General features: G+C 42.2%; 1 protein-coding gene across 1 annotated transcript in view; it reads left to right on the forward strand.

Annotated features, from left to right (window-relative positions):
- The window catches only part of Kank1 (KN motif and ankyrin repeat domains 1), a 180147-nt gene that overhangs the window by 107915 nt on the left and 57216 nt on the right, over positions 1–15016 (forward strand). Inside the window, exon 3 of the mRNA XM_013018406.1 lies at positions 7636–7756. Within this exon, the coding sequence (XP_012873860.1) occupies positions 7720–7756 (37 nt within the window). The 5' untranslated portion in view covers positions 7636–7719. The remainder of the gene's footprint in view (positions 1–7635; positions 7757–15016) is intronic.

Below are 15016 nucleotides of genomic sequence, written 5' to 3' on the forward strand. Positions count from 1 at the left end.
CCAGGCTGTCTGCCGCTCCTTTTGTAGCAGAGCCATTGGTTTTCATCCGAGGCTGTCAGAGCTGATCAACCTTCACCATGGAAAATTTCCTGGAAAGAAACGTTGCAAGCATCATTTCTCATGAAGTGTTCAGGAAGTGTCCCAGCAACCCAGCTGGAGCAGAGCCAGAGAGAGACTCTCAAAGCACTTGCAGCCTAAAATGGCGCTAATCTGCTCCTCAGAACCTTTCCCACACAGCTGTGATCTAGAGGGGGTGTGGCTATGTGTATCCAAAAAGTGAGAGGCTATGCTGTGGGAACACACCTGTGCCCACTTCAGGCCCAAAGAAGCAGATTTTACCTTGGACCTTTTCCCAAGTAAGGCAGAAAAGAAGAGTGAGTGACTGGCTTTTAGTGTAGCTGTAGCTAATCAATTAAGTCACTGAACTGGAGTTTCCTTTGGGCACAATGCATACATAGATCGCTGCCTACCTTATTTTGGAGAGGAAAGTGGGTGTCTTTGGTTCATTTCTGTTTCCTAAGAACCAGAGCTTGGAACATAATGGACAGGCATTGGATGGATGGATGGATGGATGGATGGATGGATGGATGGATGGGTTGGTGAGTGGGTGGACATGGGTAGATGGGTGGGTAGGTGAGTGGATGAACAAATGAAGGAACTATTCACAATTGCTTCCATGTTTCCTCTTTATTTTCTGCACATTAATTCGTCCCTGTGATAAAAATACCAAACTCTGCTAACACAAAAAAAATGTTGCAAATATTACTTTTTGGATAAATATAGTGTAAACTTTGCCCTACTAAATGAATTCCATCCTGTGTCCACATTGGAAATGAAGGCCAGTGTCCGGTCCTGGCTGCCTTTGCAAAGTGTGTGGGAGTATATCCAGAATCATATTTGACAAACATAATATTAGATGCTTGGATGACTTTGAAAAACTAACATCTGAAGAAAAAACTTGAGCTCTGTTTTTTTTTTTTTAAATAAAGATTATTGAGCCAGGCACCAGTGGCTCCTCCAGAGGCTGAGATCTGAGGATCTCAGTCAAAGCCTGTCTGGGCGGGAAAGTCTGTGAGACTCTTAACTCCAGTTAACCACCAAAAAGCCACCCAAACCACCAAAAGCTGTGGCTCAAATGGTAGAGCACTCACTTTGAGAGGGGGGTGGGAAGACGCAGCAGCAGAAACAGCTTAGAGGAGCTTGAGTTCAGGCCCCAGGACTGGCACACAAGAATAGATAAATAAATAAATAAGGTTAGGGTAAAGCAAGTTGTGTGTTTGCATATGTGGATTTGTGTTCAAGTTTTTTTTTTCCTTTCTATACTTTACTCCCTCTAGATTCCTCTTCTCAATTCATTATGACTAACTTCTCATTAGCAAACTGTGCTCTACTCTGGTAGCTGCTCTCTTGCTCTCTCCCTCTTTGTTTTCCCTCCCTTTCTTCCCGTCTCTATCCCCTCTCTCCTCTCTCTCCTTCTGTCCCTCTTCCCCCTCTTTCTCCTCATTCTCTTTGCTTTCCCCCTTCTCTTTCCTTCTTTCTTTCCTCCCTCTCTTCTCATTTTACCTCCTTCTCCCTCTCTCTCCCTCTCTCTCTCCCTTTGTCTCCCCCTCTCTACCCTCTCCCCATCTCTCCCCTGCTCTCTCTCACTCTCTCTCTCTCTCTCATCATTTCCCCCACCCCCCACCCTTTCATAATAGGCCTTTCCTGCCGCCCAGGATACCCTCTATGCTTCTTGCCCTGGAAAATACTCCTTGAGATTGAGGCCAACTGGTCTCCCTGCCCCTCTGACTGCTTAGGGTCCACAAAGAGGCCTTACTGTAGATTGCAGCTGAATTATGTGCACACTGCCCTCCTTCTGTTGTCTTCCCCATGTTCCAGCATTAGATGTGAACCTGGGGAAAAGGTCCAATGCCTTCCAAAGAAACCAAGTGTCTGGCGCCAAACCCTAGGCTGTGGTAGATCTTTAACAACTTTAACATGCATTAAGTCAATCAATTAAAATATTTACATAGTCATAATATTGGAAAGACATTGCCTGCAGCAATTACAAAAAAAAAAGGATTGGTTAGAATTGTGAAACTGATTATTCCTGTTTTTTTTAATATTTAATCTTTTCCAAATTTTAGGCAGAATTCATTATGGTTAATTATATATTGTTTTCTTAATTGTATCATTAAGCAAAGAAAAATACTGTCATGAAGAACAATTGGAAAATAATTACACCAAAATCACTGTTGTTGTTTTTTTTTCATAACCGACATTTGGAATGACAAATTCTTGTCCCAACTATACTGCCTACTTCTGTCATTTTTGAAGATCCTTGTGGAGTTTCTTGCCTGTCCTGGGTGGTCAGAAGGATTTTTTTTTTTTCAGTTGAAAAAGTACTTTGATTTTTTTTTTCCTGAACAGAATCAAATGACATTTATCTGAAGTCTAAGGAACAGATAGTTGAGAATGAAGCAGAGCAATACTATGGTACAGTCCAGAATAGAGAGAGACAGTTAAGTATTGAGAGACATCTCTGGGCACTAGCAGCCCAGGCCTGTAATCCTAGCTACTCAGGTGGCCCTGATCTGGAGGACTGAAGTTCAAGGCCAGCCCACTCTTTCACAACAGTGTGGAAGAGTCCATCTTCAAAATAACCAACAAAAAACAGAGCTGGTGGCAAGCAAGCCCAAGATGTTCAAGGCCTGGAGTTCAGATGCCAGTCCTGACAAAAATACATAAATAAAAATAAAATAACATAATTCCAAGGAGTAAGGTTGCAAATACAATTGCTTTAAAAGCATATTTCAGAAGATTTCAGAGATATAATGGCCTAAAAGGATCATTGCATATGCAATCTTAGTAGGGTGACTACCTGAAATAAATATCACACTGTTCCCTCATTTTTTTTTATACCTGGAACTGACAACATTCATTTTGCATGTGTTGTTTTTTGTTTTGTACTGTGGCTTAAACTCAGGGCCTGAGTACTGAACCTGAGCTGCTTTTGCTCAAGGCTAGTGCTTTACCACTTGAGCTACAGTGCCATTTCTGGCTTTTTTTTTTTTTTTTTTTGGTAATTTATTGGAGAGAAGACTTCTGTAATCCTAGTTACTCAGGAGGTTAAGATCTGAAATCTGAAGAAGCCAGCCCAGGCAGGAAAGTCTATGAGACTTTTTTTTTTTTTGTCAGTCGTGGGGCCTGAACTCTGGGCCTGGGCACTGTCCCTCAGCTCTTCAGATCAAGGCTAGTGCTCGACCACTTGAGCCAAGTACCACTTCTGGCTTTTTCTGCTTATGTGGTGCTGAGGAATCGAACCCAGGGCCTAATGCATGCAAGGCAAGCGCTCTACCACTGAGCCACCTTCTCAGCCCAAAATACTTTATCTCTAATTAACCACTAGAAAATCAGAAGTGGCACTGTGGCTTAAGGTGAAAGAGTGCTAGCCTTGAGCAAAAAAGCTCAGGCCCAGGCCCAGGCCCTGAGTTCAAATAAACAAAAATCAGTCTTACAGATTTTCCTGCCCCGGCTGCCTTTGAGCGAGATCCTCGGGTCTCAGCCTCCTGAGTAGCTAGAATTACAGGCGTGAGCTACTGGATGTTTGTTTTTATTTAAATAGTGCTTTGCCTTGGGAGATAAAAGCATGTGATGCTTAGCTATGTCAGTCTGGTGTGCTAGCTGGGTGAGCTGGACAGCTTCTAGTGTTTCTTGTGCCTCAGTTTCCTGAAGAGAAGAGATTTTAGTATTTGCATGATTTTACTGTGATGTGTAAACAACATAGTGACTTGAACATGACAGAATTTCACCAATTCTAAGATTTTCCAGGTTTTAACATCTCTGAAATGAGGATGTAGCTTAACACTCACTATAGTTTCTTTTTCTTTTTTCTCTTTTTGTTTTCATTTGGGTGCTGAAGATTGAATCCAGGACTTTGCATATGCCAAGCATATATTCTCCTACCAGATTTAACCACAGCCCCATTGTAATTCCCATAAGCATTTTGCTTTTAGTTAAGTGATGGCATGTCTTTCAGAATATGGATGTCTCAGCTTGATGAGGTAAAGGTTAGCTTTCATCAACAGTGTCATCATCCTCAGCCTCATTAGCTAATACAGCACCCTTGGATTGCTCAGCACCGCCAGGCTTGAGTCTGTATGCTATCTCGATTTCCCCCAAATATTTGTCTTCAAATCTAATGAGCTCTTTTTTTCAGAATTGGTTTCATCTCTGCTAATGTGCAGTATTTAGGAAGTCAAACCTGTTTAGATTATCTGTTGTACCACAGTGCGGGGAGCTATGAACACGTTCATTAATGTCAGTCTCTTAGAATAAATAGAGAAGACAAATTCTTTATTTTCTCTATTGATGGATTATTCTAACTCAAAGAAGCATTTTTTTTTCTTAGCAGAACAGAGCCACCATTATACCACGTAAGATTTACTGGCATGTACTCTCCCCTTCCAAGAGAAGAGAAGAGGCAGTTTATTGATTTGTAACAAAGGAATGGACAGTGGCAGACCTTTTCTGCTTTATACAATACACTGACAGCAGCATCTGCATATCATTCAGAGGAACAAGTCCTCACATCTGAGGCCCCCCGTCAGACAGGAGCCATAATAACTGAGCAGAATCAATACACAGCATACAGCTGTGTGGATGCTCAGCATCCACACCCCATGACAATGTCTTGTTATTTTATCATAACATGCTGTAGTTCCTAATTTCAGGCTTCCTCCTTCTTTTGATTGCATTATTCAGCAGAGGGGAAGGTGGGAGAGAAACCAATGTGGATCTGAGATAAAGATCTCCTTCCAGGTGAAAAGGGGCCCAATGACAGGCAGAGAAAGAACCTTGGGGCCATTGTTTATGAAGCTTGACTAGGAAGATTCTGGGCACATGTCCATCCAAATACTTGGACACATATTTCATTCAGCCCTAACACAGGCAGCTTGTCTCTTCTTGTCTTCTGTTTGCCCTCCAGAGTTGAACTGGTGGTATTTGCAAGCCACTCTGAAGCAAGAGTGTAGACACACAAGGCTAGCCAGGGGCTGGGGCACAGGGATTGGGTTTAGGGTTTTGTTGGTGGTGGTTTTTAGAATAATTAACTGAATCATTCCAGAAGCGAGGCTTCTTTCCTTTCCCCACTGGCTTCCCAACTCCCTGTTGTACATTTCCCAGTCCCCAGAGTTTTAAAGAATAAAGCTGTACCTGTCTGACATTGACTCCTGGTCATCAAAGATTGCTCACTCTATCCCTGAAGTCTCCCTTCTTAAGTTCAGCCAGCTTTGATTGTGCCTCAGAGCTTATTGCTCTGCAATGCCATGAACCTGAACTAGTGCTACTGTTTCCCAGAGAATGTCAGGTGACTAAGCCTTAGTCAGATTACGGCCATCCTGTCCTGGTAGGCTGCCCACCAGAAACTGGGGACCGGCAGGAACAAGGTCTTTTCCAGTGAGCAGAATGCCCTACTGAATCTGGATAAGCCTAGGGCAGCAGCCGTTGATGGGAGGGCGGGGCTGGAGGGGGAATCATCTTTTTGACTTTTCACTGAGCATTTTTGTTTTCCTCAGTAGTTGGCCTTGAACCACGGGGGCAAGCCTATTTCAACAATGAGGGAAAAAAAATCTGCCACTGTGTGATCAAATCCATCAGCCATTTCCTTTTCCTTCACAAGTATTCCTGACTTCTTCTAATTTCCATGACAGCGGCCTGGCAGTGGCCTTTTGCATAGCATTTTCCCAATACTTTGATCTTTTACTCTGATGATTTTTTAAAGCAAGTAAACCCACATGGACTAGACAAATCTAGATGGTTCATGTTTCATCATTTAAAGAACACCATATTCATTTCTGTAATCAAGCGCATGTAGAAAAGATCTTACATACTCAGTACAGTGTGTTGCCCCTATCCAGGTTGGGGAAAAATCAAGTTTAACATGTCTAGACAATAAGGTTCAAAATGGTAAACTGGGATTTTTTTTTAATTTTTTTTCAAAGTTGACAGCACAGTTAAATTTACCAGATTTAGCAAGAGTGTGCATTTTGGTTCCTTTATTTCTAATGGCTTTTAATTAAATATATACATGTCCATATCTTTTTTAACAAAATTGAATTAAGTATTTTAATTGGTGACATCTTTTAAAAAAAATCCACACTACTGCTGGGTGCCAGTTTTCTCACACCTGTAATTCTAGCTACTTAGGAGGCTGACATCTAAGGATCAAGGTTCAAAGCCAGCCCCAAAGTCTGTGAGACTCTTATCTCCAATTAACTACCAAAAGGCCCGAAATAGAGGAGTGGCTCAAGTGGTAGAGTGCCAGCTTTGAGCAAAAAAAGCTCAAGGACAAAACCCAGGCCTTGTGTTCAAGTCCCAGGACTAGCACCAAAGCGAGAAAAGAAAATTCAGTGGTATTTAAAATCATAGTGTGCCCTATAGTCAGTGACATTTTAGATTTTAATGACAGCCTTAAGAGATTAACTGATGTTGTCATCAATATTATCATCTTCTCCTGTTGTTGTTATTTGTTATACAGTGATTTGAGCTCAGGCCTTCTTGCTTGCTAGGGTGCACTCTCTACTTCAGCAATCTCTCCATCCCTGTTTGCTCTGGTTATTTTTAAGACAAAGGTATTGCTTTGGGGCCAGGCAGGCCAGGACCATTCCTGTGTCAACAGTTACATCCCACCATGTCCAAACTTTTCTGTTGAACTAAGGTACTGTGATCTTTTTGTCCTGACTGACCTGGAACTGCTGTCCTCCCAGATCTCCATACCTCCCAAGAATTACAGGGATGAGCTACCAGCATCTTGATTTGTTGTTGTTTTCCCTGTCCTGGAGCTGTAACTCAGGACCTGGGCACTGTCCCTGGCTCTTTTGCTCAAGGCTAGCACTCTACCACTTTGAACCACAGCTCCACTTCTGATTGTCTGTTGGGTAATTGGAGATAAGAGTCTCATGGCCTTTCCTGCCCAGGCTGGCTTTGAATCTTCAGATCTCAGTCTCCTGAGTAGCTAGGATTACAGGCATGAGCCACCAGCACCCAGAGGCCCCCACAAAAATGCAGTATTTTCTATGCATGTTGTTACTTTTTTTTTTTTTTTTTTGCCAGTCCTGGGCTTAAACTCAGGGCCTAGGCACTGTCCCTGAGCTTCTTTTTGCTCAAGGCTAGCACTCTACCGCTTGAGCCACAGCACCACTTCCATCTTTTTCTGTTTATGTGGCACTGAGGAATCGAACCCAGGGCTTCATGCATGCTAGGCAAGTCTACTACTAGACCATATCCTTAGCCCTTGAAGACCTCTTCTTAAAGAACCAGTTTTGTTTCCCTTATGAGTCTACTGTACTCTTATATGTAATGCCAAGTGCTGTGATTAGAGTTGTCTGTGCCTAGGCAGTGGTGGTGGTGGTGGTGGTGGTGTGTGTGTGTGCACGCGTGTGTGCGTGTGCGTGCGCGCACGCATGTTTGATTTCTGGATATTGTCTCCATGTTCTGGGCAGCCACTTCCTAGATTTTCACTCTCACCCCCTGCCCACCCTCATGCTACTTTGCTGTCTCCATTAACAGTCATCTTTGTAAACAGAACTAGAAGATTTAGTGTTGTACCTATTTTTTAAATGATCCGTTTTGATGGGGCTCTCTTTATTATTTCAGGTTGGATGCCTTTGGGAACTTGATGCATGAAATTTGCATGACTCCTTGCTGCTTTCCAGTGCCCCTCCTTGGATTCAAGCCAGCATGGCTCACATCACAAAGGTTAATGGCTGTACCTCAGGTAACCTGGCTCTGAAAATAGAAAGGAGGGAGCGGAAAAGGGAGAGAGAAAGAGGGAGAAAGAAGAACAGGGAGAGCACAAATACAAGGGAGCAGAAGAAGGAGAGCCAACTAATATTTGTGCCAACTAATATTTGAATCTCTTCTTAAAATAATTGATAGGTAATAATGAGTTGCTTAGGTAAGTAGGGTTTTAAGGCAATTTTCTGTGCCGGTTTTGTTGTTGTTTCTTACCTAATCGCTTAAAAAATTTGCTTTTATCTTTATTTATGTGCTGAAATCACTTGAGTAAATTATTACCTAAGTCAGTTCTATTGAAGTGTTGAAAAGATGAAGTAAAATCCTGAATATTGATGGAAGTTGAAGGAACCTTCTTGCCCCTTTTCTGGAGAGGTTAACTGAAGAGAGTAGAAATGAGAGTCTGGATATTAAAAACTAATTCTCTGGTAGCTTTTATACTCACCAGAGGGAAAATAATTATAAAATGACTTCCAGAGAGAACTATGCAACAACTTGTCTTTGAATCATAAAAGGCCTGTATTCTGATTCTTTCTTTGACTAGATCTTAAAAACTGATATATTTTGAATATTCAATATTGTTTATGGAAGATTGGAGAGAAGCTTGTAAGAGAAAAATACTCTGAGAAAATTCTCCTAAGAGATGATAGGTCATCAGAGATGACAACCTGTATAGGACATCTTGCCAAATACCCATTCCTCCCAAGTTATCTGCCAAAAAAAAAAACCCATGAATGAGAACAGTAATCGGCCATCTGAGAATTCTTTCCCAGAGCTTGAGTCCAGGGTCCCCATTCTGCTGGCTCCAAGCACCCTAGAATAGCAGCATTGTGTTCTGGAAGGAGAATAGAATTGGTGTACTGAGTAGTTTCTCCCCCCGCAAGCTCCCCCCCCCAACTTTCATTTACACCCTTGAGCTTATTGGTGCCTTAGACCTTGACTCTCATATTTCTGCTAAATCCTATCTCTGGGAGTTTCTGGACTTTGAGAGTTACCACTTGGCCTCTAACCCCTCTTTGAACTCGGCATGTCATGTACTGTCCTTGTTTGCTCCTGAGGTCTGAAGGTCCCACTGTAACTCTTCTACCCTATCTGTCCTGTCTAACAGGTCTGGGCACTCAGTTTGAAAGTGCTCTAATTTGTGACCTCCAGGGGGACTTGTTTCTTTAGACAGAGGTTTAGCCCGGACAAGGGAGGATTTTTGCTTGTCTTAGTGGTCATGATCCCTGTTGCAATTTCTTCCAAAGGCTCAGTCATACACAACTGCTATACATTTATAGGAATACTAGTCTCTACATAGACATCTTCAAATATGGAAGCATAAGACTGTCTAAAAGAAAAAACAGCAAAGACAACCTATAATATACTACACAGAAAGAAATAATGTGTTAATTTCCTATAATCTTAGTATTTCACATGTTTGATAATATGCCTATTAAAAATTATTTTTACTGCCAGGCTCTGGTGGCTCATACCTATAATCCTAGCTACTCAGCAGAAAAAGATAATGAGGATCACGGTTCAAAGCCAGCCTGTGCGGCAAAGACCATGAGACTTTTAAATCTCCCACTAACCACCAAAAAGCCCCAAGTGAGCTGTGGCTCAAGTGATAGAAAGCTAGCTTTGAGTTCAAAAGCTCAGGGACAGCGTCCAAGCCCTGAGTTCAAACGCCAGTACTGGCACAAAAGAGGGGGGGAGGGAGAAAGAAAGAGAACTAGAGAGAGAAAAAGAGAAAGGAAAGGAAAGGGTGCTGATTTTGGAATAAGAACAGAAAATGCTGTAATGTGTAATAGTTACCAAGTCATGGCTCTGGCACAAAATGTGTGCACAGAATAGTTGTATGAAAATTAACTTTATTCTGCACCTTGCCGTAGAAGTCAACTTTACAAGTACGGGACAAGTGTTATGCCAGGTACTGTTTTTGAATGAGGCATGTAGCAACAAACAAAACAGCAAAACACTCTGCCCTGAAGGATCACACATTGTAAAGGAAGCTAAAGTCTCCTGAGTACAGGCTGCCAGATAAAATAGAGCACATACTTAATCAAAGAAGTGGTACTGTCTATCTGGAATGTTAGTTTACCAGGGTATTCTGTTCTTTTTTGCTAAACCTGACAAACCTGTCCCCACCTTGTACCAGATTGCTTCCCACTCCTTGTCACCCAGCCCCACCCCCCATCAATCCCAAACATTTGTCTTCTCCTGCTCGCCAGAGCTTCAATCTTAATGTCTATTGAACTGTTATTATTAAATTCATTAATTTGTTTTCTATTAATATGTATTCTATTCTATAGAAGGACTGTAATGTCTTCTGTTAATGTAATGAGAGGAGCATCATAAATTGCTCTTGATTCTTCTCTTATTCCTAGTAAGGAAACAAATGAGGCTCATTGGTTGGGAGAAGTACTCTGTTTCTTCAGGGTACACAGATGGAGACAGTCTGCCTATTTTTTAACCCAAGTTCCTGAGTCATGTTGTGAACTGGCTACGTTGATGGATACCTCTCTAAACACTAATTAATGTTGCGCCATTTTAATTAGAGCTTCGGATTCCTTTAGAAGCCAAATGACAAGTGGCTTATTTGTCAGATGAAGATGATAACACTTGCCCTATCTCCCTCAGTGATGGTTGTGAGGAAAAGGTAAAACACTAGCTGTCAAGACACTTTTTGTTGTGGTTATTTGTTTTATTTTGTTTATTGTTTTTTCTGAGACAGTGTCTCAGACTGGCCTTGAACTCAGCACCTTGAATGCTGGGATAGGCATATACCACCATTCCTAGCTTGTAAAACAGATGTCAGAGGATAGCACCATTGTCCCTGTCTTATAGCTCCTCTCGTGAGCTTCTGATGTAGTCAGCATCTGCTCAAGTGCTCTCCCAACACTCTGCCAGAGGCTGACATTGATGGCAGAACTGGCCTGTTGAGGAAAATGAGCACTGTAAATGAGCATTGCGATGTAACTTTTATGCCTGCCATTCTATCTTTACTTCTCCTTTTTTTTTGGTGGGGGGGATCCGATCGTAAGGCCTGAACTCTGGGCCTGGCCGCTGTCCCTCAGCAATTCAGCTCAAGGCTAGCGCTCTACCACTGAGCCACCTTCCCAGCCCCCTTTACTTTTCCTAACCGCTGCTTTTCACAGTTCATTTGATTCACTTTTGTATTTTTTAATTTCCCCCCCTTATAATGGGGCTTTGGAACTCAAGGCCTCAAGCTCTTGTGTGGCTTTTTCACTCAAGGATGGTACTCTCCCACTTGAGCCACGCCTCCACTTCCAGCTTTTTGCTGATTCTGCCTGGGATGGGTTTGAACTTCAATTCTCGGATTGCTGACTCCTAAATAGCTAGAATTACAAGCATGTGCCACTAGCACTTGGTAAAATACCAATGGTGTGTGTGTGTGTGCATGCGTGCGTGCATGCATGTGTGCATGTACATGTACGCATGTGTCAGGACTGGGGCTTGAACCCTGGGCCTTGGGCTCTCCCTTTGCTCAAGGCTCTAGTGCTCTGTCACTTGAGCCATACCTCAGCTCCCAGTTCCTTCTAGCTTCTCTCTTCTAGATTTATATGTTTTCTTTCAATCAGATATGTATTAATTTAAGGTGCTTACTGAATTGCATTGGAAATTCTGTTGTGTAAATTAATATAGAATCTCATTCATAAAATTTGAGAGGCAGAGGATTACTTTAAAATCCACAGTAGGTCAGATTTTTACTATTTCTTTTATATCCTTGGCATGTGAACAGACTTAAACATAGCTCCAGTAACATTTGGTACTTAGTTCTTGCTAAGATTTTTTGCATTTTTTCCTAAGTCTTCATGAGAAGTCGTTTCCACAATTCTGGGGAGTGTGTCTAGCAGTTGAATGTCTCTTCCTTTTGTTGCGACGTTTGGACTGAAAGTTTCCCTATTGCACTCATTGTAGATAATGGCGCAGAAACTACTCTGGCTTGGTCCTTCCCTCCTCCTCCCTTTTGATTTCCTGAGATTCATTTCACAGCAGCAGGACAATTGGGTTAAAGGGCATGACTGTTGGCTTTACTGTTGAGGAGTTTGAATCTCCTTAGTCTGGTCAGTGATTTGGCTGCAGGTTTTGTCTCCGTGCTGATCTCAGATGAGGTACAAAGGCCGCCTGATAAGAATGGATCACACAGTCGGAGGGAAGACTCCTGCAGAGCAGGCCGCACACCCTGTAGCTCCAGGCAGGCCCCTCTTGCTTGTGTCAATATTTTTTCTGGGCAGGAGTATTTCTCAAACAGAGAACTCTGAGCCCACTGTGGTAAACCTAGCAGCGGGAACCATGTACTGTTTGTCTAGCATGAGATGACTTGGCGCTCACTGATCTGGCTGGAACCAACGTGGTGTTTCCTGAGACTATGTAAGGAAAAGCACAGCTGCAGGAGGACTGAGGAGGTGAGTCTTAGAGGTGTCATCTGGTCCCCTGCCCTGGAGGCAAAGCATGTGCTGATTAGAAATGAGCTGCTTTAATTTGTGGGTATGGTCTGTAACTCCCCAGGTTCTCTTGGGTTCGTTGGTAATTGGATGAAAATGGATGCTCTTCTTTGTCTCGCATTCTCTCACAAGTAAGCTGTGTGGGAAAGCCAGTGGAAGAGCAGAGGGAACAGAACAATGGTGCCCAAGATCAAAAATCAGAAGTATGGTAGAAAACTATATAAATGCTGAAAGTTGCCGGACACTGGTGGCTCACACTTGTAATCCTAGCTACTCAGGAGGCTGAGATCCGAGGATCACACTTCAAAGCCAGCCCAGGCAGGAAAGTCTGTGAGACTCCAATTAACCACCAGAAAACCAGGATTGGTGCCATGGCTCAAAGTGGTAGAGCCACTAGACTGGAGTGAACAAGCTGAGAGACAGGCCCATCATTCAAGCCTACAACCACCACCATCACCAACAAAACAAAACCTGAAAGTAAAATGGTTACAGATAAAAAATGTCTTCCATAATAGGAGTTCTACTGATAGAGGTTTTTTTTTTTTTCTTTCTCTTTTTTAGCTTTTTTTATTTGGGGCAGTTCTGGGATTTGAAGTTGGTCTCATGCTTGACAGGAAGTCATTCTACCACTTGAACCACACCCCTGGCCTTAGGTTGATTTTTTTTTTCCTTTCCCCTGTTTTTTTGTTTGTTTGTTTTTGTTTTTTGGTGAAAATACCATACAGAGGGTTACAATTACATGGGCAAGGTAATGAGAACATTTCTTCTCAAGCATTGTTGCCTTCTCCTTTGTTTCCCCTTCCCATCCCTTCCCATCTCCCACCCCCCATCTTCCCCCCTTAGGTGTCTTTTCTTAATGTGCATTGTTTTCATTGAGCCAAGTTAATACTCTAGTTTAATGCCTGATAATATTGCATCATGCAAGTGTCATCCTCACATTAGATGTGTCTGTTTATTGGATTTACAGTATGGCATTTCAATTTTCAATGAAACTATTAGGTGTTAACTCATGGAAGGCTACTTTTACACTGACGCATACACATGAAATAATTTATTTTCTTATAGTGATCACGATGGAGCAGATTGGATGTTCATTCGTTTGTTTATTTTTTAAGTAAGAAATAGTTACTTTTCAGTTTCATAACTTAAAATTCCAGGACCACCTACAAGTAAGAGACTCTGAATTTTGAATTCTGGCTCCTCTGATTTTAATCAGAGAAGCTCCAAAAGCATCTGGCCCCTGGAGAGGTTTTGGAAGTTGCTCCTTCGTTGGGGCTTGCCTGTTTTACATACTCTCCATGCTTCAGATAAACTAGTAGCCAACCTCACCTTACAAGTATTCTTGCTCTAAACTTTGCAGGAGTCATAATGGGTTAAGGTTTCAGACAGGCGATTAGCTCTGTAGCTAAGCCGGGGCAGGGCGATTTGTCTTCCAGTGAGTGTACCAGCCTACTTGGCTGCTCAGAGGAAGAATCCAGGCTTAGTCCATTCCTGGGACTGAGCAAAGAAGCCCTGGACATTGCTGTTCTGATGCTCTCTCCGTGCCCATAAGAAAGGAGGAAACACAAATCCCCAACAGAAACTGGACTATGTTGAGAGCTTGAGTGGTGGAAGTAAACTCTAAGAACCTGGGCAGTCAAAGGATCAGAACTCCCTTTCCTATGAGGATTTGCATATTCTGTGCTCTGCCTGGCTTTGTGAGTATTGCCATTTATTTCTGATTAGGCACTTCCCTTCTTTCTTGAAAGACTTGCGTGGGCAAACTGAGCCCATCCGAAGTATGGCTCATTGGCTTCCTTTTCCAGGGTTTGCCTTCTTCCTGTGTTCTGGATAATTTCAGTTCCTTTCCTTTGTGTAGCTGCTGAGAAAAATTTCTATGGATTTGGTGGAAAAAATGAATGACTAAAGCTCCTAGCTTTACTGCTTTGGGTGTGTGTTTTTTTTTCTATAAAAGATCTGCTTGATATGATCTGGCCTGAAATATAATATGAATGTAGTTCTTAGACTCACAGAAACAGTAACTTTTTCTTCTTTTCTGCTCTCCCCCCCCAAAAAAAATTCAAATTGTTTTGAGTAATCTTCTTTAAAAAAACTCAAGATACAACTGGAAATATGATTTTATAAGCTCCTTTCAAACAATTGCAGACCTTCTCAGTCTAAATGAAAATTATTCTTGTTTTCCTTTCTCGGGCTCCTCTGGTAGAATTGGGCTGCTATGGGAGGGGACTGGGTACTGATTTTTTTTTTTTTTTTGCTTATGTGGTGCTGAGGAATCGAACCCAGGGCCTCAGGCATGCAAGGCAAGTGCTCTACCACTGAGCCACCTTCCCAGCCCAGGGTACTGATTTCTTTATTTCCACATACTTGGAGGGGAAAATATGCTCAAGCTTAAGGATCAAGTTGGGTTCTGCTTTGGGGCTGAGTTTATTACGAAGCCTGAAACCAGGAGAAATTTAACAAATATGTGGTCTCTCTGAGCTGACACCATTATTCTCCTCAACTAAAAGCACTGGATGGACAAGGGGGTTCACTAATCTCAGTTAAAAATAACTATGCTGCTATTTTGAGGATATTTTTTTTTTAGTATTAGTGACCAAATTCTTTATTCTCACAGTTCTTAGAGTCAACTATGACTGAAACTCAGATTGAACAAAATTCTTTAATAACAGGCCTTTCTAGTCAACAAGTAGAGCCTAGAATTACACACATCAGAGCCTTGTCAAAGGACAATTTGGTGAGTTTGTGGAATTTACTCTTTTTTTCAAAAGTTCAACCTTTGTAGTCTTAGTCCA

Source organism: Dipodomys ordii, unplaced genomic scaffold (assembly GCF_000151885.1).
Source record: "Dipodomys ordii isolate 6190 unplaced genomic scaffold, Dord_2.0 Scaffold40, whole genome shotgun sequence".
Taxonomy (NCBI): domain Eukaryota; kingdom Metazoa; phylum Chordata; class Mammalia; order Rodentia; family Heteromyidae; genus Dipodomys; species Dipodomys ordii.